The sequence below is a fragment of the Semicossyphus pulcher genome, unplaced genomic scaffold, assembly GCF_022749685.1.
Source record: "Semicossyphus pulcher isolate SPU_LCO1_2020_fin unplaced genomic scaffold, fSemPul1.0.p SCAF_18, whole genome shotgun sequence".
Lineage (NCBI taxonomy): Eukaryota > Metazoa > Chordata > Actinopteri > Labriformes > Labridae > Semicossyphus > Semicossyphus pulcher.
The window spans coordinates 14,816,290-14,841,303 of NW_027211691.1; the positions used below are offsets into that span (position 1 = coordinate 14,816,290).

General features: G+C 42.0%; 1 protein-coding gene across 2 annotated transcripts in view; it reads left to right on the forward strand.

Annotated features, from left to right (window-relative positions):
* The first annotated feature begins 3,039 nt into the window (after window positions 1-3,039).
* The window catches only part of arfgef1 (ADP-ribosylation factor guanine nucleotide-exchange factor 1 (brefeldin A-inhibited)), a 53,487-nt gene continuing 31,512 nt past the window's right edge, over window positions 3,040-25,014 (forward strand). For both annotated transcript variants that reach the window (XM_069666993.1, XM_069666992.1), the window contains exons 1-4: window positions 3,040-3,332; window positions 20,983-21,013; window positions 24,043-24,199; window positions 24,466-24,612. In XM_069666993.1, the coding sequence (XP_069523094.1) occupies window positions 3,209-3,332; window positions 20,983-21,013; window positions 24,043-24,199; window positions 24,466-24,612 (459 nt within the window). In that variant the 5' untranslated portion in view covers window positions 3,040-3,208. The remainder of the gene's footprint in view (window positions 3,333-20,982; window positions 21,014-24,042; window positions 24,200-24,465; window positions 24,613-25,014) is intronic.

Below are 25,014 nucleotides of genomic sequence, written 5' to 3' on the forward strand. Positions count from 1 at the left end.
CAGCACTGCCACCCTCACGGTTACTTATCTCCACACCTCATATTCCTCTGAGATTTCATATTCCTCCCTGATATTATCGGGTGAGGCGACGATAAGGAACAGCAGAGCATGAATTTTAATTTGCGTTCCTTGTTTTTGAGGTTATTTTCCTGTCTGATAAGATATGAAATAGTGGGTTTTTTTGTGCCAGTACACACAAATCCTATTTATGACCATCCTGTTTACACAAACATAAACAGTGTCAGAGAGCATCCTGCTGGATCAGCGGGCTATTATGCAAATTATGTGTTGCTCTCTACTTACATACATGAATTATGCAGATGTTTTCAAAATATAAGCTTTTTAAAGTGAATGGTGGTCATGTGAGCACTTGTCATGATACAACAGCACTTTTTTTTAAAGAAACAGCTCAAATTTTAAAGTGTTATAATAAACAGCCTTAACACATTAAAGAGATAGTTTGGATTTTTGGACACTAAGTTGTATGAAATACTTGCTAGTAGTGTAGTGGATGCAAAGCAATTAGCTTACTCACCGAGTCCCGTGGTCGGAGTTCTGGCCGGTTCTAAACGTAGAATAAGTAGTTCAGGCGAGATGCCAGGGTCATGAAACCAAAAAGTTTTACCCTACAACACGCAGGCGATGGTGATCCATTTTCAACACAAAATCATCGTCCTACGATTTCATATACTGCGTCGTTCTTTTTGCACTATTTTCTCTCTTGAACAATCCAGTATTACTACGCCTGCTGCAGGCCGGTTTCTCAGGTTAGCCGACCTAGAAGCTGTTTCACGTTGATTCTGACAGATTAATGTCATTGTTGATGTAAACATGTCGGACTATGAAAGTGATGAGGAAGATTGTCAGGAATGTCAGGAAAATTAAATACGTGCGGTGGAAATTTTTTATTACTCCAGCCAGGAAAATCACAAATTCGCACCATTTCGACATGTATTTTCCTCTGTGACAACAAAAGTTTTGGGTTTCATGACCCTGGCATCTCGCGGGAACTACTTATTCTACGTTCAGAACCGGCCGGAACTCCGACCACGGGACTCGGTGAGTAAGCTGATATCTTTGCATCCACCACACTACCAAGTATTTCATACAACTTGGCGTCCAAAAATCTGAACTATCACTTAAACTGTTTTATGAATAAAACCCTCTCTCTATATTTACCCCTGCCTTTTATTTTGAAATTAGCCCTACCGAGTGCCAGTATAGATTTCTGACTATGTATTAATGCCTTTATTACTGCAACATTGTTGGTGTACATACAAAGCTATCACCAGACAATCTTAGGTTTAGTTTATTTTGAAAAGATTTTTTTTTAGATTTATTTTTTTTATTCTGAAATGTGTAAAGAATGACCTGTCATTTCAGCAGCTCACTGTGTCATTATTACTCAGGTATGGATCAATGACAGAGTCAGAAATGTTTACTTTTGACAGCTTATGTGCTTAATATGAGATTATAATAACTGTATACTATCTGACTTGAATAAATGTTGTAATAAAACAAACAAATGTTGTCACTTTAATCTCATCTTCAAACATCTACGTGTCAACCAATCAATGATGGGTTTTTCCGTCATGAAAATGTCACCCATATTTGTGTTTTATACATGTTTTGTACACATGTTGGTAGGTATGTTTAGCCATAAACATTATTTTAGTCACACCACTTTTATTATGATAACCTTACCAACCTATTTTATTGTGAAGGGATACCTTAAAGCACTTGAGATCAAGCTCTCTCTTTCAAACATCCTCCTCTTTCTTTTCCACTCCTCTTCTGTTGTCTCTGAGTCTGCAGCTCTGCTCGTATTTATGGACTCAGAAATGGTTGAACTGACACATAAGACATCCCAAAGTGAAAGTGAACTCTGCCGCCCACAACAGCCACATTTGGGTTTTGTCATATCGCCAGATTTCTGGATATATTTGCTCTCGGACTTTGCTAAATCTTATTCAAGGCTGCAAAAGGCCATGTAGCAACATTAAACAAGTAGGTAGGTACAGTCATAGGTGAGGTGAAGCATGAAGTAAACGAGATTGGGGTTAAATAAAGAGATACAATGATACTTGCAACACAATGACAATTACTAATTATAGGATGCAATCATTATTATTGCAGCAATCATTATTATGAGAATAAAAAAATGCTATTTTTTGTTCTATTTGAACGTACCTGCAATTTAAAGCTACTGTGGGGAACTTTCAGTTTGTGTTGATTTTGGCGCCCCCTGTGGATAAAGCCGTACCTCTTATCTCTGCTGTTTTTGTCCTGTACATGCTTAAGTGGTGTTTTTTAACAAAAAAAATGCATCACTTAATTTTTGCACTGGAAAATGTAAACAAAGTCAGCGTGCAGGTAATAACGTCGTCTGACACCTACCCCCCACCAGCAGTTTCATGCATTAAAATTTTATATATAGAAATAATCAATCTGGTCGCTGATGGTCTGGTTTGCTTTTGTAGGTCATCAGAATTAATTTCAGTCTGTTTCATAACCAGCGACAAACTCCTCACAGGAGATTTAACTGTTAAAAAACATAATGGGTACTTAATTTTCTCATTCAACTGGTTAACAACAATATACAGGCTTAAATAACTGCACTTACATAGGCCTCTCATACATAAGTATAGTGTATAGTGCATTTATTATTATGTGAGGAAAAGTTACAGTTTTATAAAAAAACATTTATAAAACAAAAAATCTGCACATTTTGAAATGCATACTTGGTTGTTGAATTAATTACATGAACAATTTAATTCCAGTTATTTTAATTTTGAATGATTTGAATGATCTGCTCGTTATCAACCAACTGAAGCGAAACATTCGAATCAGGTGTGTTAGAGTGCGGAGAAACCTAAAACATGCAGGAGGGTGGCTCTCCAGGAGCAGGGTTGGCCACCCCTGGCTTAGCAGTAAGACTACACTCATGACACCTCTCCTCTCTCTCCCTGCTGCCTCACTGCGGCCGCTCTCCAACGTACGTGACGTCGCTTCCTCTCTCCAACATGGCGCAGGAGGCAGGTCGTTAATGGAAATCTGAGGGATTTACCCCACCTTCTGTGTTTATTTATGTTTGTCTGTTAGGGGCTCTGCGGCTGACATTTGTAAAGGAATACATCTCCATTCGAGGCGGCTGCAGCCCCCCCTCCCCTTGGGACCAGGCACACCTCGCCCCAAATTCCGGTGCGACATGTTTGAGGGCAAAAAGACGAAAAACATGTTCCTCACACGAGCTTTGGAAAAGATCCTGGCCGACAAGGAGGTGAAAAAGGCTCACCACTCACAATTGCGCAAAGCCTGCGAGGTGGCACTAGGTGAGTTACCTTGTTTTAGCATCACATATGAGCTGTCTTGGACTCATTGATTTAGACACGTCATGCACCCTTTCACTTATTAACCGGTTATTCTGCAACAATGTCGCAGCGTTTAGCAACACAGCTTATTATATATCTATGGCGGCTGATACTGTCTCATTGTATTTTATTACAGTTCAGCAAAAACCTTTGTATTTAATTGACGTGGCATGAGCTCCGTGAAATGATTCCGTCTAAAACACGGAAATGGTGCAGCAGGAGGGGTGGGTGTTTGGAACATTGAACCGATGCTGCGAAACTAGTAGCGATGTGAAGCAGGCCGAGCACTGGACCGAAAACAAAGTTGCTAGTCGCTGTATCCTCCTTCAATATTCTGCCTACTCTCGACTGCACCTTAACCATTCGTCAAATGTGCACTATATGTATTTAAACTGGTTAATTTTACGTGTTTAACCTCATAAAGGTGATATGTTTGTGTCTCTTCCTGGTACACAGGAGTAGTGTTGTGACGTTCGCGAACGATCCGATTCTTTTGAACGGCTCTTTGGTGCGAACGACGGGAACCGGGTTGTAGTTGAGAGCCGTTCTTATTATAGTCGTGATCTAGACCTAGATCCACTCCCCTTTATGTTGGATTACCACAGGTAGCTTTTTCAACTGCAACTCCGCTATACTAGGTCATGTACAGCAGAATCATGTCACTGCAACATGGTGCCAACAGTGAGCAACATAAAGAAGCCTGCCAAGTTTGTTGTTTTTTTGTTGACATCTCTGTAGTCATACAGAGTTGTATCATAAATTATTGGCAAATCAATGACTGTAATTAATTGTTCCTAATTATTCTGCTGTTTCCTTTTTAATTTTATAAGCACAGAATTTTAAATATGTGTGCGTGTTGATAAGGGAGAATAGAGTGCAGGCACGTTAGCGAGTCCCACCGACCACTCTCTCGCCTCAGATCTTATAGAGCCATAAGATCCGGCTCCCTTCATAGAGCCGTAATTCCCAACACTACACAAGAGACGTAGCCGTGCCCGTTCAGTACAGGGAGTGTTGGAAAACATATTTGTTACTTTATTACATCTTTTATTTATTAACCAGTTTAATCATTGAATGCTCTTGGCCCTCCCCTATATTATAATGTTGTAAAATACATGTGAACTTGGGACAGGGAAAGCAAAAAGTGACAGCTGTCTGTAGCACCTTTCATGCTAAAACAATGTCAAGGTATCCGAAATTACAAAATACTACATCCGGTCAGAGCTAAAATTTTATTACATTTAAAAAAACACGTGAAATTGTCCAACATGTCAAAACTTTAAAATACATACTTGAAAAATACAAGTATATTCAAGAAATAATTAATGTGGAATAACATACAGTACTTTGATGTACATTTTCCCTCAGCGTTAGCATGGCCACTAGCTGTTGCGAGATTGACCGCGCTTTTATTTTGAAGTCAACAGCACTTAACGTCCGGTTTAAATTGAACAAAAAGGTGTTAGCTTTACGAAAGTATGTGTTAGCAGGTGTATTTTTGAATACGTCCTTTGTGGTGACTACTTATAATAAATCTAACATTTTAAGGCAATAAAGTCAAAACAAAAATGTACATAGGGTCAGACCAGATAAGATTTGATGTTATAAAGCTATAGCTAATGTTTCTTTTATCTGTTCTGTGTCATGGAACAAGCCGGGTTTTGTTGTGCAAAGGGAGTAATATGACACTACCAGAGACACAATGAGTCCATGTTGTGCAGCAGCCACACATCCTACCTGCCTGGAGAGTTGCTATCTCAGTGAAGTCATTCAGCTGTTGTAGGGTTTTGCACTGGCCTTGAATGTGTTTGTCAAGGCTTGCTCTTTTGTTTTTTACAACCATTCCACCCACACAAATTATATATTCCTTCCCCCACTGTATTGTGCATGGAGAAATATAAAAAAAAACAGAGCTGAGTGCAGGAGGTTAGCTTTCATTGAAATAGTGAGGCTCTGTCATGCATGAATTCAAAGGGAAAATACTCTATTTTGCATACTCGTGCTCGGTGATTTGTAGAGAGAGGCGTCTTTTGTTTTTTTTTAACTGGGAATCAGAGCATGAAGAGTTGAATTGATGATGTCATCAGGTGACTGTTTTCTCCATTGTGTGGGAGTTAATCACCCATCCTATGGGTTTTATTAAAATGTAGGTCATCCAACTGTGAGTCCAAAAATAACCACTTACAGGTAAAAACCATAAAGGTGCTGACTGTCGTATAGCACCATAGAAGTAGTCCAATTATGTATGTTAATGGAGCAGCTCCATATTTACTCCAGATCATCACTACAGTCTGTGTCTATGCTACTGATTTAAGCATCACTTAACACCCTGAATTCTATTTCAGGATGTGTTTTACCTATAAAAGGCAGAATTAGTCACACACTCAGTCATTGTGGGTCTTTTCAGGTCAGAACAGAAAAGAACATATTCAGGTAAAAGCCTTAACACTGTGCGAGATTACACTGCAGAAACCAAATAGTATAAATGCTCTCAATAATTAACTGTCTATCATTCTGAAGCTCAGCCTTACAATACAAACCTCCAAAATGAGAGTCTCTGCAAGGAGCGTAGCAGCTCTACAGTAGTAGTGCATATCAAAAACGACTGGGTGACCCAGTATACTGAGTGACTTACATAATCCCTTCCAGCTCTTGGGGCTCTGAGACATCTCAGAGAGAGTGCCTGTGCCAGAGTCTCCTCTTTTGCTGTCACTTAAAGTTCTCCTGTCATTCATAGACGCTATTCTTAAACTGTGTATTGTTTGACTTTTTCCTTGTACAACACTGGATGGAATTTACATTTAGCTTTTCATTCCTTGGGCGTCCAAGATTTCAACCCTTATGTATTTTTGGGTGCAGCCTAGATAGGGACTTTATCGCTGCAGGGTTATATGTGTAGGTAGAGGTAAAAGGATCTGCAAAGGCTACCTTTGGAGACTCCTGAACTGACCTTTCTCTTGGATTATCAAAATGTCACTCACCAGTTTCCCCAAAAAGAAAACCATCTCAATTTCTTACACGCTCTAACCTACAGCAGTGCAGGCCAGGGTCCTATTATCTTTGGATCACACAGTCGGCTTCTTTGAGAGGAGCTGTCTGATAGCCTAGAACAGAAAGAGAGTAGGACTGACAGGTAACTGAAAATATCAAAGGCCCTCAGGCTGTATGCCCACCACCTCTCAGAAGCAAACATAGAAGCTTTGCTTCATTGTTGTCATGTGTTGCGAGCTTCCTACGATGCTGGCTTTGTTGGTGGTCGCATTGTTTTTAAAACCGACCTGTCCTCTTTGTCTTGAGAGGTCCTCGTGGCTTTGCTGCTGCTAATCAAACTGTCAATGTAACCAGGTGAATGAGGGGACTCTGAGTCTGGCACACTAACAGGACTTGTTTCCGGGCTTGTAGTTACTTAAGAAGTCGAGTCCTGCTGAGCACATTTCTCATTATCTCTTCCCTTCTGAGGGTCAGCTGCAGAGGTCAGAGCAACCTGGAAACCCGTTACAGCTGCATTCATAATGCTTATGTCTGGAGCTTTGTTTTAATGTCAATATGTTTATGTTTGTTTTCTACTCACAGATTACTGAAGATCATTATTTACTCAGTACCTGTGGTTGTGGCGCACATTCAGTGGCCAATACATTGCAGTTAAATGAGTGGTATAACTGCTTAATGTGTAAGTTAACAATCCTAGTTAACAGACACAGAGCCACATGGACATCCCATGGGTACATCTAGAGCTGCAACAAATAGTCAGTTAGTTGATTAATCGACTGAAAGAAAAATAATTGACAGTTTTTATAATCGATTAATCGTCTTCCTTTTTTCAAGCAAAATTGTTAAAGGAGTAACTCGCCCCTTGAAAAAGCTACTGTCAGTCAAAGCTGGGGTTCTCTGTATTCAGTAGAAGCAATAATATTTGAAATTGGTGCCATGGTTGTGGAGAAAGTCATTCCCACAACACCCAGCATGCATTGCGCCCCTCCCTCTGAAAGGAACGGCCCAGCGAGAGACGCTGGAGTGAAATACTACCGTTTTTGCTGCGGGCAATTGCTCAGAGCGGTACAGAATCTGAAATACGACGAGAATATACCGGTGGATCATCTAAAAAATCTTGGGTCTGCAGTCTTTATTTCAAACCTGACGATTTTGAACGAGACATGACATCAGAGGCGGGCGTCCTACATTGAGGAAGTGAAGTTTAGCAAGCTCCCTGGCCTCCACCAGATGACGCGTTTAATGTAGTCTGGTGGAGGTTTTCCAGGACCCATTGGAGAAGCGATAGCGTCTTCCAAAGGCACAGAACAAAATTGCATTTTTTCCTACCATAATGGCATTAGCTCCACATAATAGCACGATAGGACTGAGGTTGAACATCGGTGAACTGGCCCTTTAAATATTTGCTGTTTTCAGATTCTTTAATGTGACACTAATCGGTAGTTGCAGCAATAGAAATGTCCTGTTTCGATCAGCCTCTCATTGCTTTCTAAATGCTCCATGTTTCTCATCAGGTTCTTGTTTACATCACTTATTTTAGGCAGGTACAGTTGGGTTGTCTGGGTTTACTTGCTCAAAAAGGAAGCATTTGGTTTTAAATGGGTTATTACGAAAGCAGTGTGTCAACTTTCATCTAGGAAGTTGTATTTTTTCTCGAGCAGCAGTGCTGACACTTTGCATGTCCGCTTGCTAGCTCTCAGATATTGACAGTCTGACTGCCTGTTGTGTGTTCCTGGTGGTCTGAGGGATTTGACATTCATTAAATCTGAATGTTCTGCAACATGGGGCGGTTATAAGAGCAGAATTTACAATCACCCAGGTGCTTGCAGCTATATTGACATGGACCACTGACTCTTGGCATGCTCTAATGGTAGTGTTTATTTCTGTTATTTGATTTATTGCTCCCTGTGTTCCCTAATCTAGTCGACCTTATCCTTTTCCTCATTAGAACATAATATCTCTTTTACATGTTTAATGCTTTTAAAAGTTTTTTGTTACCATATCATTTCTGGTTTTGGGGTGTTAATGGCGCTCCAAAACTTTTGCTAATATCCATTTACAATTTGTTGTTTCATTAGGCAACTTTATGTGTGTTTTTCATGTGTAGAAATCCCTCGAAGATAGCTGTAAATCAGTTGTTTTTGTAAAGAAATCCCTGAACTAGAGAAGCAATTTACTTTACTGGTCCTCTGCTATGTTATGGTTCTTCAGAAATGAATACTTCCAAACCCTACAGAAAGATAACGGACGTCTGTTTGCTGGACATAATCACATTTAAGATCTACAAAAATCTTAAATCAAAAGTGAAACATTAATATCCCTACTTGTGATGTACGCAACTTTCTACTTTTTAAAACATTTCCTGCTTGTAATTATTTGCCATGCTCAACTATTGCCACTACATTTCTGCATTTGTGGCGCATCTATTAAAAAATATTTCCCCATCCGAGGTCAAAGCAACATTGAATAAAAGCTGTAAGCACAGATGAAATCAACAACAGTAACAAGCTGTTCTTTTGAACCACACTCAAGGCCACTGCCTGCATGGACCACCTTTTCTTCAGAGTGTGCAAACCTGGCAGAGACGCCAAAGGGCCAAATGTTCCTCTGATCGTCAAGGATGACAAACACATGCTGCTTCATGATAAGCTGCGCCATAGTCACCACATGCTCGGCCGTGATAAGCACCAGGCTATAAATGATCCCGTTTGTTAATTAAGGTTTTTACCATGACTCCCTAAAGACCCAAAATATGAAGGGGGGCTGCTGTCACTGCAAGCCTGTTTGCACTTTTACTGAATTATAAAAGCTTTCCTGATTTGTGTACCTGACAACCTTTTTACCGGCATCCGTCAAATTCCTGGCAGAAATTTATCAACCCTGAAGTTGAAATCCGACAGGTTCATTTTGATTTCCATGCAGCTTCCCTGCTGACGAAACTTGAAGGCATCGCTGGCGATGAGAACGAGTGAATTAGGGAAGAAACGGCAGCTGTCAGCTACATTTTTATGTCACATATATTTGTCAGGGTGCTGTTAATGTTCATGGGACTATGTGTCATATTGAGGCTGGGCCCCTGCTTTGACTTAAACTGGTATTAGATATATGTGCAGCTTCAGATTCAAATTTTATCTCACTACAAAAGCAGAAAGTTACTCTTTTTTTGTCAACTTAATTTTCAGTATGAAAACTGACTAAAGAACGTGAGAAGTCTCACCTGGATTTGCCATACATGTTACACAGTACAGTACATATGTTGAGATAAATTGTTCCGTAATCAAGCTACTCCTACATTGCCCTGAAGTAAAAGGAAAAATGAGACAGGGTGAGGCCCCGTGCCTGGTTTCTGTCTCAATTCTCCCCTCCAGACTAAGTGCAAACACTTAAGCTGCTTGTAACCCCAAAGGTTGACTGGTATTCAGATAATGAGCAGTGGAGTAGTCAACATGGCAGGGCCCGTGCTTGCTCTGAAGGCATAAATAATCCTTTTTATCTATACTGAGAAGACAGTTTAGAGTTAAGAAGGAAGTCTGTTTTTTTGCCTTCCACTTTTTAATTTATTTTCTTACACTGATCGCTCCATACATAATGCATTATTTCTCTCCCTCTGATGCCTCCTTCAGTCCTGGGACAGGTGATAAATTAATTATACCGCAAACAGATGAGCTCTTTTTACCGTTTCGTCTCATGGTGCCTGTATTTATTTGTAGTATCCATCTTGTATTGGTCATCTGTATTCATCTGAAGAAAGTTGGCACCAAGCAGATAATACATCACCATTACTGAGGAGGATGACGGGAGGAAGAGGCAGTTAAAAAGATGGAAGGGCTGTGAACAAGGAGGCAATTTAACTCGGAGGATATTAGGATTTAATCATGTAGTTCATACCAGCAGACATAAGGGCAGTTAGCTTGTTAGCCCGTGCATAGCCTACAGAAGCTAGCCCTATGTTACCTTGACTCTGTTCAGCACTTAAGGTTATGTGTAATAAAACATTGAATGTGCTGCTAATAACTTATTTAGGCTTCTTAAAATAATGTAACATTCATCATCATGTACTTCATGCCAGCAGATATAAGGGCAGTTAGCTAGGGTGGCTGAAGGTTTTAGCCGTTGCATAGCTAACGTAAGCTAGCCTTATGTTGCTTTGTATCTCTGGACATGACTTCAGGTTATGTGTAATGACATGTTGAATATGCTGCCAATAACTCAGTTGGTCTTTTTAAGGGCCGGTATCTGTGCTAGCTTCCACTTTTTGAGTGAAAGCTAGTTGGCTTTGTTTGCTAGCTTCCTCATTCAGAGTTAAATCCATATTTAACAGCATGATGTTTGTTTCCAAAATGATAACATATTTAAAGGGGCAGGGGTAGGTTGAAATCACTTAAGTGTAACCTACTAATGTTATGTGGGCTTGTTGAAGTGGGGAAAACATTGTATCAATGCTAGTAGGCTATACAGGGCTCTAGCTAGCTACCACATCATGCAAGTTAACTTTGTGTCACCTAGAAACACGAGCTAACTGCTGCTAAGTGAGGCTTGGAACCTTAAAGCTGAAATATTTTTGTGGTTTATATTTCAAATGTTATTAATATTAAATATAAAGTGGGGGGAATTCAAAATTAGCTTAATTGAAGAAAATAAACAACTTATTTGGTGTGGAAGTCTCACAAAGGACAAACTGGTGAAGTTTTTACTCAGCTAAAGCTTGCCGCAAAGCATGCTGGGACCTTCATGAGGGCAGCTTGGATGAGAAAGGGCACATTGGCTGAATGAGTTGAGGAGGATGCAATTCAGTACACATATTTATCTTCCATTGACTCGCTATTAATCTCCAGCTTGTGCAGCACAGTCCTGCACACTCACAATAACCCCATTTCAGAGGACAGAAAGTGCAATTCATAGCTTTAGAGCCGAGAAGTGCCAAATCATGTATCAGCAGCGGAGTTATTAGACATGAATTCATTTCAATAACAAAGCCAACAGCTGAGTAATCAAGGCCTTGTGGAGGCCGAGTGCTTTGTGACTTTTTGGCTTGAATATGAGAGCCTTGATTCAGCCATGGGAGTGAGACTATTGATTAGACACAGGCTTATGCAAGTGCGAGTGAGTGGGTCGGTTGCACACAGACGCGACGCGCACATACAGGCACACATGAGCGCACACACGATTAGGTAGTCCAGACAACCTCTGCTAGTGTTTCCCTCTTCCCCTCCAAATGTAATTACTGCTATGCAACCTTTGCTTTCAGCCTGAACAATAGAAATGTCAGGGGGCTGATTTTTCTCAGGCTGTCCGTGGTGGTCGCAGCGGCCCTGTGTTTATCTGTGTTCGGTAGGAGGTGGATGTGGACACCTACACATAGATTCCTGCTCAGATTAGCCAATGTTAGCAGTGCAAACTAACAGTGTCGTCCTTATTATTATGCTCTTGGACTATTCTCAAATTGCTATCTCTTGATTACTTTCAAAAGTTGACGGCCTGGATAATCTGGTCAATATTGGACTCTGAAGGGAGATAAAAAATGTATTTTTTTACCATCATAAACGCACAATTTATGTCTGTCTGAGCCCTAAGGCTTCTTTTCTTGCCTCCTCAGCTTATTTTCCTCAATCTATAGCACCTTTTTCTTCAGCTCCTTGAGCATCCTGCACAGTCAGAGGTCTGTAAACACACCATCACTGTGACCATGGTGGTTAACTGAGGTGAAAGTAACCCGGGCACTGGATTGAATTTTATCTGATCGCTGCATACGGAGATGTTGGAGCCAACCGTGGGATGTATGCCAGATGCAGATGGGCTCTAAGCTCTTTGAAATGGAAATGCTTGCTGCAGAAGGCGAGGTGCCCTTTCTCAGTGTCCGGCTCCTTGCTCAGGTGATGCAAACTGAGTCAGGGAATGACCTCTGACCTCTCCTGTGTGTATTCAGAGATTGTTAAAAGCCAATTAGGAAGGAGCTGTGTTTACATTTAGCTGATTTTTGACCCAACAAAGGGCAGGAAGTGAATATCCTTTCAATTTTTCCTTTTCTATGCTCTTCCCTCTCTTTCTTCAATTCCTTCTATTATACAGGAGTTTAATATTGTGTAAGATTGAACACAAAAATGACCCAAAACACAGCTTACAACAGTGTTCAAATGAGACCTAGCTTCCTTTTCCCTTCCAGTGGCCTTGTAATATGAGCACCAACAAACACTCATTCAGCACGTGGAGCTGCTGAGCGACAGGTTTATATAGCTGATTTGTTTTGGATCCCAGCCTCGTCCTTGTCCCTGCTCTCTCTCTCTCTCTCTCGCTCTCTTTTCTCTATGTCTGGACCCCCGTCCCCTCCCGGCGAGCTGTTTTCTTGCTGCTGCTCTTGTGACGTAGTGCAGAGCCTCTCCAGAGAGCTGTCTGTTTATCTCCGTCCCTCCCGCCAGTGGAGCAGCCGTGTACAGGCTCTGCTCCGTCTTAATTGATGAAATGTTCTCAGGAGGTTCTTGGTGTGTGTGCTTGTATGAGTGCATGCGCAAAAAAATGTGTGCTTATACTGTTGTATTAGTGCATGTTTAATTGTGATTCTGTGTGTGAACTTCTTGCTGGAAGGATGTCTACTTATTGAATTAGTGTTGATCCAACAGCTTTAGTCAGCATGAATATTTGCCCAGGTGTGTGCAGCCTCAAAGGCCTGTCATTGCACGGCTCTACCTGCTGAATACACTGATGAAGTCGACTGAAAGATGATGCTTTTTAGATGAGTGCAGTAAATGGATAGAAGTACTTTATTGGGGATCGGGTTGATCAAGGCAGTTTTAAGCAGCTTTATAGAATACCTGCAACATAACTTTGTTGATTGTGGTCAAGGTGTACTGTCTTAATTGGTACACTTTCAAAAAACAAGAACCTTCTCCTGACAGCTTTGAAAGAGAGCCGCAGGGCTACATGAACAAATAAATAGCAGCCCGGGTATTTTTAAATGAAGTGACAGCATGAGTCTGCCAGCATAGCAAGCAGACCCCCCTTTGGGTTGAAATAATGGTCGATATGCCTCTGTGTGAACATTTTGCAGATGTACCGCACCACAGATGAACTGCTGCTCGTTGAAAATTGCATTTGGAGTTTTGTTTGTTGATAATCTAAATCCTGTCCAAGCCTTCTTACAAAACAAATTGACACGAGTACCTTTATAAACACTAGATCTCTGCTCACTTCCTCGCAGTCCTCTTTCCTGTCTTTGTTGGCGCATTGCTGCATATCTTGGCGTGTCCCCGCCACCTGTTGTTCAGTGGAATATTTCGAAACCATTGGCTGGACTGTTTCACGACACATGCATGTGCATGTTCTGCCTTGTGTACCAGCAAAATATAACAAAACATGAAAACACCACAGGCTGCGTTTGATTGGGGAGCAGCTGTTGTTTTTCACTTGCAATAGGGATCCTATTTCTGACTGTAACTGTAGACATACGAAGCAACATTACAAAGGCAACTTCATCACTAATTGTGGAGATGTTCCGAAACAATGTTTTCCTTTCTGATACCTTGACCTGAGTATTGGTCCATGCTGATAAATGATGGTATTTGCTTAATGCACTATTGCACAAGCACACATAACATGAACCCAAACACACAGCTGCAGAGAGGGGGTCGGACCTGGATTCCTGTGTTAATATATCTGGGGAGCTGGCGTCCGTCTCGTGGACACTCCCAGCGGCGTGCTCGGCTGCTGCTGCTGGCTGAGGAATGCTTTGTCACGCCACTAAGGCAGGGTAGCACCCAGGAAGAAGGAGTTAGCCTGCTAGTAGCTCCTGTCAGCAGTGAGAGACGGGGAGCAGGTTGTTTTGTCACGCTGCCTCGTGAATCAGGTGGACTTTGATGTGATGCATCATGAAAGCAGACGGCACTCTGCCTCTATGTGTTAATAGGGGTTGCATTTTTTATGATCAGATATTGTAGCTTATTAGCCTCTCTTTAGTGTTTATTTATTCAGTGAAGGGTGTATAATTATGCATGCTAATCTTTTATCAACACTGTTTACGTTCATCCAGATACATAAACTCACATTTGGATCATAGGGTGTAAGCTGCATTGCTCCGGGGATCTTAGTAGTGGTGGTTGCTGCACGAGTGGAGCGCATTCCTCATTCACTCGGCTCAGATTTTCCTCCAGATATCAGAGGGATTTGAACTGGTAACCCTGCTACAATCCTGCTTCAAACCTTTGGCTTAGGGTTGCCAAATACTTCCCCTGCTGATTCATCGGCCTTATCTATTACTGCCGCATATTTGCATCACAAGAGGCTGACTACACCATGGTGTACTTTATATCTAAGCCATGATCAGTTTGCTTTAGCTCGGTGTAAGTGTGACTGAAGGGATCACTTATAAGCCCCTTTGAAACATGTATTAAAGCTCTGCAGAAACCTGTGTTTGCTCACTGACAGGTTCAGTAACAGAGTGTTGTGTCGTTGTGTTTCTGTCTGAAACTGTGAGGTTGTTGTGCATTTGTTTCTCGAGCTAACAGCTATCTTTCTCGTAGGATTTCAGAAGCACTCACTTATAGCGCCCCATGCATTCTTTTCCCATGCAAGTGCAACATTATCCCTGCGCTCCGTTACGCTGACAGAGGTGGCATTTGGTTGTTTTGTGCGAGATGACTTCAGGCTGAGGTGCTGAACCTTTTCCTCTTTGTGTCGTCATCACCTCATGTATTTTTCACAGGCAGACGGCCTTGTTGTGTAGGTGTCGTATATCAGACTGTGTTGCACTGAGGGACTCCGTTCATGTTTGCTTCAATAAGTCTGCCACTGAGGCTGATATACAGGCTGGTTTGTCCTCACTAGAAATGGAGATATACAAGAATAAGAAAGATATGTGTCATGAATTAATCTTGTTGCAGTGGTTGGAAGCATTGCCTCAACAACTTTCATGTGCCATTGAATTAAAACAGTAGCAGATGTTGCAGAGCTAAATGTTTTCTGAAAATCAGGAAGAGTTTTATTTCCTCATCAGGAGGACAATAGCGCTATAATATCATCTGACAGGTAGGAAGTACCTGACTAGAGTGTGTGCACATACCCTGCTGCATTATTGCATTACCCCTCTGTACACTTGCTAGCTCTCAGAAACCTCCCTCAGCCCACTCTTTATTCAAGGCTTTCAACTGCAGTCACTCCAGAGCAAAGTGGAGAAATGATTAGCCGGCTTTTGAGTGGCCCGCTTTTTGTAGACCTAGAATGGATGACAACCACAGGATAGATGGGATTCATTCAAACTCAAACCAGAGTAAAAGTCTCACATTCACACTGTATCTGACCTGGCTTTGGTTTGAAGTGGATTGGTTAGCTCTCCATTGTGGACATTGCTGCTCTAGTACCTACAGCAGGAGCCCATTGTGATGATACACCAGAGCAAAAGACAGATTCTACATGTATTTGACCCACTTGTCTCCTGATGATGAAAGAATAAATGTAGGCCTTAAATGACTCTCTCCAGGGGGAACTTAATGTCTTACTGTCATGTACTGTAAGGATCTGGGTCAAAGTCAGGGTAAGAGCAAAAAGTACATTGAAGATGATGGAAGTGGTTGAGGTGAAACAGGGCTTAGCAGGCCTCTGTCATACATAATGCAGCTCTCAAAGGCTTTGTGTTGAGGTTTGGTCAGGGCTGTTTCTCACAGGAGAGCAGGGCGGCTTCCTCTAATGTATCTGGTCAGGAAAATAGCTGCCTCATACATGGCACTATCTCCCTGGGGTTTGGTTAAAGTCGTGGTTAAGCCTCAGTGTTTTTAAAAGGAGCATTGTGGGCCAGCTGTTCTATTCTCACCAGGAGCACTATTAAATGATGCACAGCAACATCCAAGTATTATGATTACAAATTTAAAGCAATTTATCCTCATTAGCAATGCCTTTCAGCTACGAATCAATTTGTTTTAAGAGTTTCTTTGAGTTAAAACTGAAATAATTAACTTAATTTTCACATTGATATTTTCACAAAATAGTTTTGCCCTCTTAGAGAATATGTGAAGGATAAAATGAATCCACCAATTTCCTGCCTTGCGGGGGTCTCAGTATCACATTTCTAAAGTTTCACCAGGTGTCCCACAAAGCCCCTCTCTGGGCCCCTGGTCTTTTTCATCTGCACTCATTACATTGAAAAGAGTTGAGCCATTGGGTTTCATCTGCACCGCTGTCGTCTTCTGTGACAGCAGTGTGCAGGGGCTTTTAACCACTCCACTGAACTGCTGCTGCTGCTGCTGCTGCTTCTCCCTGGATAATACCTGGGCCTTGGCACAAAACAGGGCACCGAGCACAGCGTCGTTAAGGTCAGCAGTACTTAGCTGCCGCAGAAGTGAGGTAGAGGGAAAGTGGGGTTGGATTAATCAGTGACAAATAGCTGCCATTTATGGGCTCTCGAAAGGCTGTAAGGAAGAAATTAGAGATGTTCACTCCGTCTACTCTGTTACCTAGACCTAAGTACTGATACCAAGTCCCCCTCTGATACTAGTGCGATGAAAAATATTATTCAACAGCTGTAGACTTTAAACCATGTATGGACAGACACTATTGCTATCGTTGTGATAGTACTGAAGGAATCTTAACCCTAAAATCATGCTAAGCACCTAGGGACAAGCTAAGCTAACGTTAACTGCAGCGCAGCTTGTTGCCTCTCCTGCTGTTCTCCTGTTGTCCACCATAAATGGTCATAGAAATAATGATTTTAAACATGAAACAGAGTATGTCCTATGTTTATTTTATCTTAACATCAAGTAAAAAGCTTTAAAATATGTGATTGGAAAACATGGATTGATTATAGTTAAGCTAGCTTTACCTAACATTACACTCTTAGCTAGCAGGGACATGCTGATACCCAATACTCCATTTGAGGCTGCTTGGTTTCTTTCATTGCAGCATTCAATACAATTATATCATGGCTAATTTGGTTAAAATTAGATATGTATGATTAAATAATTGTTTAGCCTTGCGTGTGTTAGTCCCACTCGGCTGTGTGTGCCTCCCTCCTGGCATACGTCTGCTCTCTGTGTGTGTTTGTTTTTAAACTGGTATCTGGCAGATCAGACGTGATTTCACAGCTTTAATTTTCAGCCTGCTCCCAGGAGTATCCAGTGCTTATATATATTTATATCTGTTCTTTCTCATCACTGCACACCGCTGCCATGGTTTCATTGTTTAAATCCTTGGGTGACATCAGCACACTCCTGACACACACCGAGCTAATTATCTGACAGTTACTTACACAGTCAATACGACGAACCCCACCCCTCCCATCAAACTGTCTGCTTGTGCGCCGGTCCGCCTGTCTTCTTGTTTGATTTATGTGTGTATTTGCATAACTCAGGCTTCAGAAATCATTTGACGTGAAGCTAATATTAAAGAGAAATAGCCGGGGTCAGTGCGAGTTTGTAATTTCACACATCCTGGAAGAGAGACCTCTGGAGTCCTGCTGTAGCTTTGATATTATAGACCACAGACGTGCACTGACACCAAACAGAGAGAGACAGACTTACAGCTTCTTCTTTCATTGTAGCGTGCCGTACAGTGTGATATTGCACTACATTTCTCCCGGGTCCGGCTCTATGATGTTGGCCTTTTTTGTCTTTCAGTGGAGCTAAAGAGAAGGGGAAGCTAGCAGAGATAAAAGATCGGACTGTGCTGATTATTCACTTTCAAGAGCTGATTGGTTGCGTAGAATCTCAAAGTTTGACGGAAATACACAGAGCGTGAGGATTACATGGATGAATATTAATGAGTATAGTAATGCAGTATTAATGATAGAGATAATAAGCAGAGAAACGAGTATTAATTTACTGGATTAGTAGATCAGCAGAAAATGAATCTGCAATCAACTGCTAAAAAGCAAATAATTTATTTCCTAAATAGTACATTTTGCAGCTTTTATCTTTTTAATATCATTGTAAACATAGAAACCCTTTAAATTTTGGATTGTTAGTGAGACGAAACAAGCAATTAAAGATGTCACTAAGGATTCTGGGAACTTAGGGAATACAGTATGTGAATGAGCAGACAAAAAGCAGCAGTAAAATTAGACAAAAAAGACACTTACTGTTTAAGTCAGCACCTCTAAAGAGCCAAAACCTACTCATGCAATTATGGCTAGATTTAACCTGCAGTGGGGAAGTTCAGATGGTATTCTCCAGAGAAAAATGCACAACACAAACACTATAAAAGGAAAAGTTTTCCTAAAAAGTTCCTGACGATAACAACCAAAAGGTCAACGCCGGTATGAGGCAGTCGTCTTCATTATAACAATTACATGAGCAGAGTCTGGTATCCGCTCCTACATACATCTCTCATCTTTCTGTTTTTGTTTGTTCCTCTTGAGTCTGATGCTACACACACACACACACACACACACACACACACAAACACGCACTGACTAAATCAGTCTGTCGGCTGGAGCCAGAAGTTCCATTCATTTCAGACTGAATGAAACCACTCTGTCCTTTTGTGGCAGCTCGAGTGCATTTCAGGCCAAGCATCCAGATATCCATCCTGTCAGCTTTAGTGCATTTACAGAACAAGAAATATCGGTATACCTGCTTTTCTCCTAGCCACTACAAATAGTTTATATGTAGTTTATTATTTCATTTATATATTAGTTAATTGAAATCACCCTTCTGACAATCTGAGGAGAAATCTGGATGGGGGGACTTGGACGAGCACGCACGTAGCCCAGATTATCCAGTAATGTAAGGTCTTACGGATCCAGTCCTAAACTCCCCCAACAGAGCCGCCATAATGATTTCAAACATGTTTCATGTTTAGTATTTAAAATCTGGATGTTTACGTCACGACTTTCTGAGCCGGACAGTTGTAGCAAATGAGAGAGAAAGGGAGAGAAGGAGCAGCTGACTATGACAGCTGACTTTCCAAGATATGGTAAACACTGTAGCCCCTGAGGCTAACGTTAGCTAGCATGCCACTGCTCTAACTTCAGCGGGTTGTAGTCAATGTGATGGGCACTTTTTTACAATTTTTTTTATAGTTTAAAGCAATTGTAACTTGCAGCCCTATTGTTTATTCATATTTCACAAGTGATTTCTCCAGAAAAACAAGAGAGCTTGCTAAACTACACTTCCTCAATCTAGGACGCCCGCCTCCGATGTCATGTCTCGTTCAAAATCATCAGGTTTGAAATGTAGACTGCAGACCTGAAGATTCTTTAGACGATCCACCGGTATATTCTCGCCGTATTTCCGATTTTGTACCGCTCTGACCCGATGTCTGCAGCAATCAATGTCCTTGACTGGAAAAGGGTAGTATTTCACTCCGACTTATCTCCCTGAGCCGTTCCATTCAGAGGGAGGGGCGCAATGCATGCAGGTGGTTGTAGGAAGGTAGAATGGGCGAAACCACAAGCTGTTTGTACAACTTTCTCCACAGCTATGGCGCCAATTTCAAATATTATTGCTTCTATCGATTACAGAGAACACCAGCTTTGACTGACAGTGGCTTTTTCCAGGGGAGAATTGCTCCTTTACAATGTATAAAATACATATGATAGACGCTTGAATCTTGAGTCAGATTTAGATCCACCGAGACCATTGAGACTGCATGTATGTAACGGATGAATGAATTAGCATCAGACAATTCCAAATCAAAAAGCGACACATGGCTTATCGTCTTCTTGTACTTGTGGCTTTTCCCCCTCATGTCCCACTTGGTTAGTACAGCAAAACACGGTTGAAACCAGCATTAATTTAATTCCACCGAGTGTTTGGCGCTAAATATCCTCGCCAAGTGGATTTCTTTGAAAGGACTGTTAGCCTTCCAGCAGTGAAATAATTGGGCTGTCATTGCGCTACTGCATTTTTTTTCCCAACCCATCCCAGGCTGGTGCAATTCTGTGAGGACTCTGCCGATTGCCACTGTGTTTTAAAAAGCCTCCTCAGTGAAGGCCCCCTTTAATGTCTAGTACCAATTGGCCTCTCTTTCGCTCTATTTCTGTCTCGTTTTCTCTCTCTCCCCTCCCTCTGTGTGTCTGTCTGTCTGTTTTTTTTTTCTCCCCTGCTTTTCTGTGCCAGTGCTCAGCGAGTTCATACAACTGCTTTCATGTCAGGAGATCTGTGAAATAAACACAAATGTTGAGCTGAGCTGCAGCTGAGGCAATGCATTTATCAGGCTCCTTTCTGCACTGTTGTGAGGCATCAACGAGACTATTATGATGGAGACACACAAAAAACACTAATTTTTCTGCTTAAATACTATAACAAATGTGTGCCTGAGAGCTGAAACTCTACTCTTGCATCTAGAATTTGTCAGATATTCAGATTTTTTACTCAAAGTGTCTGCAAATTGTAGTATGTAGCCTAATCCTCTGGGAGGGAAATTGGTTGCTGCACACACACAAGCAACTTCAGCTCCCACACGGCTGTGAAAATACCATCATGTGCAAACACTTAAGATGTGCATTTAGTACTTTTTAGATGACATTCTCTAAAAAACCGCCCTTCATGAATACGTCGAATCCTCTGCGCTGCTCGGCTTGATACGTGCTAATCTCCCCGTGGTATCATTAGCTGAGTAAAACACGGCAGAGTTTACATTCCCCCAAAGCTCATGCTTGACTAATTTAACATCTCTTCTCCTTCTTTTTCCATTTCAGAGGAAATCAAAGAGGAATCAGAAAAATTAAGGTAAGAAATGAATTAATTTCATAACACAGTAAGGCATGGGGGGTCATTACTGGGGGTGTGGGTGTCTTTCTGCATGCTCAGGCACTGTAAAATTCATGGCTTAACTGCAGGCCTGTCTGTTGCCTCCTCCTGTGGTAGGACTAGTAAAGGGGATTAGATCAGTTAGTGTGCAGCGTCCTGTGTGTTTTTGTTTGTGTCTATCTGCCTGGCTTGTTTCCAACAGCCCCTTGCCTTCTCATTAATGGCTTTCTTCACGAACCCCTGCCTAATGCTCAACTTGTTTTGTGTGTGTGTGTGTGTGTGTGTGTGTGTGTATGTGTGTGTATGTGTGTGTGTGTGTGTGTGTGTGTGTGTGTGTGTGTGTGTGTGTGTGTGTGTGTGTGTGTGTGTGTGTTTGCTCATGTATGTGCTGCCTAGTAACGTGGGCTTTGGAATGAAACATAGCATGGGTCCTACGCATCCTTTCTTCTTCCTGCCATTTCATTAATATATCCATCCTATAATTTATCCCTCTGTTCCCTTTCTCACACCCTCCTCTTCTTCTTTATTTTTACTTCCTGTTACATCGATCAAGCTTTTCTATTCTCTCCAATTTAGAGGCACATATAGCCAAATTCATTCAGATTTTACCCTTTCAGTTTAGGACTCATAGATCAAAGATAGCAGCTAGAAGCTGTCTGCAGCCACACCCAGCTCACTCAAACGCTCCTGCTTTTAGATTCATCTCAGGTACTTTACAACTCTCCTGTTTTTCATCTTATAAAGATGCAATAGTCTCACAGTTTTACTCAGGAATACAAATATGCTTTTGTGAGCCTGCAGTCCTGTTTAAATAGTCTCCCTTTGTGTATTCATTCTGTAGCGTAGACGCGTACGAGGCCGGATTTAACAACAGGATGTCTTTAAAATGTGAACAGTAGGGAGGGAAAATATGCATCAGAGTAAATTCAAGATAGAAACTATGAATACGGGAGATAAAGGAACAGATGGTCAATAGCACCCTGCAGTATACATACTGTGATATTTTTAGAACAACACCTAAATATTGTTTAACGGAGATATAATATAGGAATCCTTATGGTACTGTAGGAGAAGCTTTCAAAATACAGATATACAAGATTTTCTGCATTCAAAGACCACTTACTCTACTTATGGAGCTTTCAACTGCCTTACACAGTCTTCATTAGAAGATAAAGTTTGCACCATTAACCGTTAGCGTTACATGTTCAAACTTTCCCTCATTCCAAGTTATCGTTGGTCTCTTGGTCACTGTTGCCTTTAAATAAATACAGTCGAATGAATAGTTAAAACATTTAAGGGAAAAGTTGAGGCCATGTCAAACTGGGAGGAGACCCTGGGGTAGACCCAGAGCTCGTTGGAGGGATTATATATCCCACCTGGTCTGGGAACGCCTCAGGAGGAGCTGGAAAATGATGCTAGGGAGAGGGGCGGGACTCCCTAAAAACAGGGTATTTCACCCGGATGGGTGTGGCTTTGCAGGACGTAACAGTGCGCGCCACGCTGCTGATCGTCAGCCGTCTCAGCGCTAACTGTTAGCAAGCTAACTTTACGTTAACAGGTTTGCTTTGAAACAAGCCTCACGTGCGGAGCGCTTGGTAACATTTGCCCTATGGGGCTATGAAGAATGAAGTTACCAGAGTCTGTTGTTAACGTAGGTTAAATGCTATAATCCCAACGTCAGCAGTTTGTCAGCAAATTTAACGTTGCTCGTAATGCTAACGTTTGTGCTGCTAGCTTCAAACGCAAAACCCTACACTAGCACCAGCAAGACTAAGATGTCGTCCATTGCTGTCAGACCAAAACCAATTTAATGTCCATATTATGTTTTATAAGCAGGCTAAGTGTGACGTTGGGCTGATTATAGGGGAGCGAGGAATAAGCCCGAGGAGAGGAGCTCCCTGCAGACACACAGCAGCACAAAAGCAGAGAGAGGCGGAGAGTGGGTCAAACCGCACACACGAGCCTGTGGAGTGAATCACGGCTACAATTTGATGTGGTTGTCCAAAAGGTTTTGAAAATAATGAAGAGTCTATTACATAGAATTACATTTGACAAAATTGCTATATTTAGTATTTGTACCATCACTGATTCCCTCTCTCATTTGTGCTGCTCAGTGCCCCTCTCCTCTTTACTGTTTTTGCTGTTTTCTCCCTTAAGCTCTTATCTTTTCCTCCCATCTTCCGTCTCTCTCCGTGATCTCTTGATCTCCCTCTAATTCCTCTTTAATTCACGCTACTCGATGTCTGTTTCCTCCTTTGTTTTCAAATAGCCCTCTTTATAACAATTTATCCTCCTTCGCTTCCTCTACAAGGCACTTCATCCTCCCTTTCTTCTTCTGTGTCTCTCTCTGATTGCTCCCTGCTATACTTAGTGAGGTCGTCCCTCTGTAAAAAAGCTGAAGTCATCCTTTTTCATTGCCAAGACATAAACAATGCAACCCCTCCCTCCCCCTCTGTCTCCTCCCTCCCTCCCTCCGTGTCTCAGCCAGTGCAGTCTGGGTGTGGTGGGGATGCTGTAGACACATGGCTCCATATTTTACGTCTGTGCCTCCGGTCTTTAAAAATTCAGGAATAATATAATAGCTGTATCATTTTTATGAAGATTTAGTCACAGGCCAGGAGATGCTTTGTCAGCATGAACACGTGGCAAAGTCTGAGTCTGAATAACAAGCCTCTGGGATTAGAGCCCCTCCCCGAGACAGACCAAGTGAAACATTTGAAGCAGTCAGGCTCTACATTAAATTCAGTCTACTTAAGATTTTGTGACTCTGCATTTTCTCTGAGGAACAGGACGTTTTTAGGTTAAGCAAGTTTAATGTCTTGTGGATCAGAAGAGGTTGAAACATGCCAGTCTTCACTCTTTCATGCACTGGTGCTCACGCCAGGATGTCAGTGGGAGTTTAATTTATCCTCTCTGGAGACTCCCAGTTGACAGACTGGACCATGTGATGGCTGTGTTTATCTCAAAGTCTCTGTCTCTTCTTTCCTCCTGTATTGTTCTCTCCCTAGTCCGCCCAGTGGAGACAGCAAATCGGGCTCCAGCACTTTACCGCCAATCAAATCAAAGACCAACTTCATTGAAGCCGACAAGTACTTCTTGCCGTTTGAGTTGGCATGTCAGTCCAAATGTCCCCGCATCGTCATCACCTCGCTCGACTGTTTACAGGTCAGTGGCAGGACTCCAAAATGCCTACATGAGTGTTTTAGTGTGCTTGATTCTTCATTTGTAATATCCATTAAGACGTCACGTCTACATTAGCCAAGTCATGTAGAGAAACAGTTAGAAATAACAACGTCAGCAGAAGTATTTTAGGGTCATTGTGCTAAAATCCTCATGACATTGAAGGCTAGCAGGTCACAGTCTCAGGCATCAAAGGTTGTGCTTGTGTGTGTGTGGTTGTGCTCATGTTTGCATATGTGTCCGCTTTGTAGAAGCTGATAGCGTACGGCCACCTGACAGGCAGCGCCCCGGACAGCACGGCCCCGGGCAAGAAGCTCATCGACAGGATCATCGAGACCATCTGCGCCTGTTTCCAGGGGCCGCAGACTGATGAGGGCGTGCAGCTACAGATTATCAAGGTGTGCTGCTGTCCGCTTTCATTCGCCATCATAATCACAATATTTCTCAAAGCAAATCGTCTCTGTATTACTTTGAAATGAAGTCAGTTTTACTGATATGGAAAAGGGACCTTCCTCTGTGGAGTTTGCATGTTCTCCCCGTGCATGCGTGGGTTCCTCTTTGGGTACTCCGACTTCCTCCCATAGTACAAAGCGACAAGCTCATTATCTTAGTTGTTGACTCTAAGTTGGTGTTATTGTGAGAGTGAAAGGTCATCTGTCTCTATGTATCAGCCCTGTGACTGACGATGATCAGTCCAGGGTGTACCCCGCCTCTCGCCCAATGACAGCAGGGATAGGCTCCAGCCCCCCGCAACCCTGAATAGGATTGTTTTCGCTGGAGATAAGCAGCAAGTTGGAAAA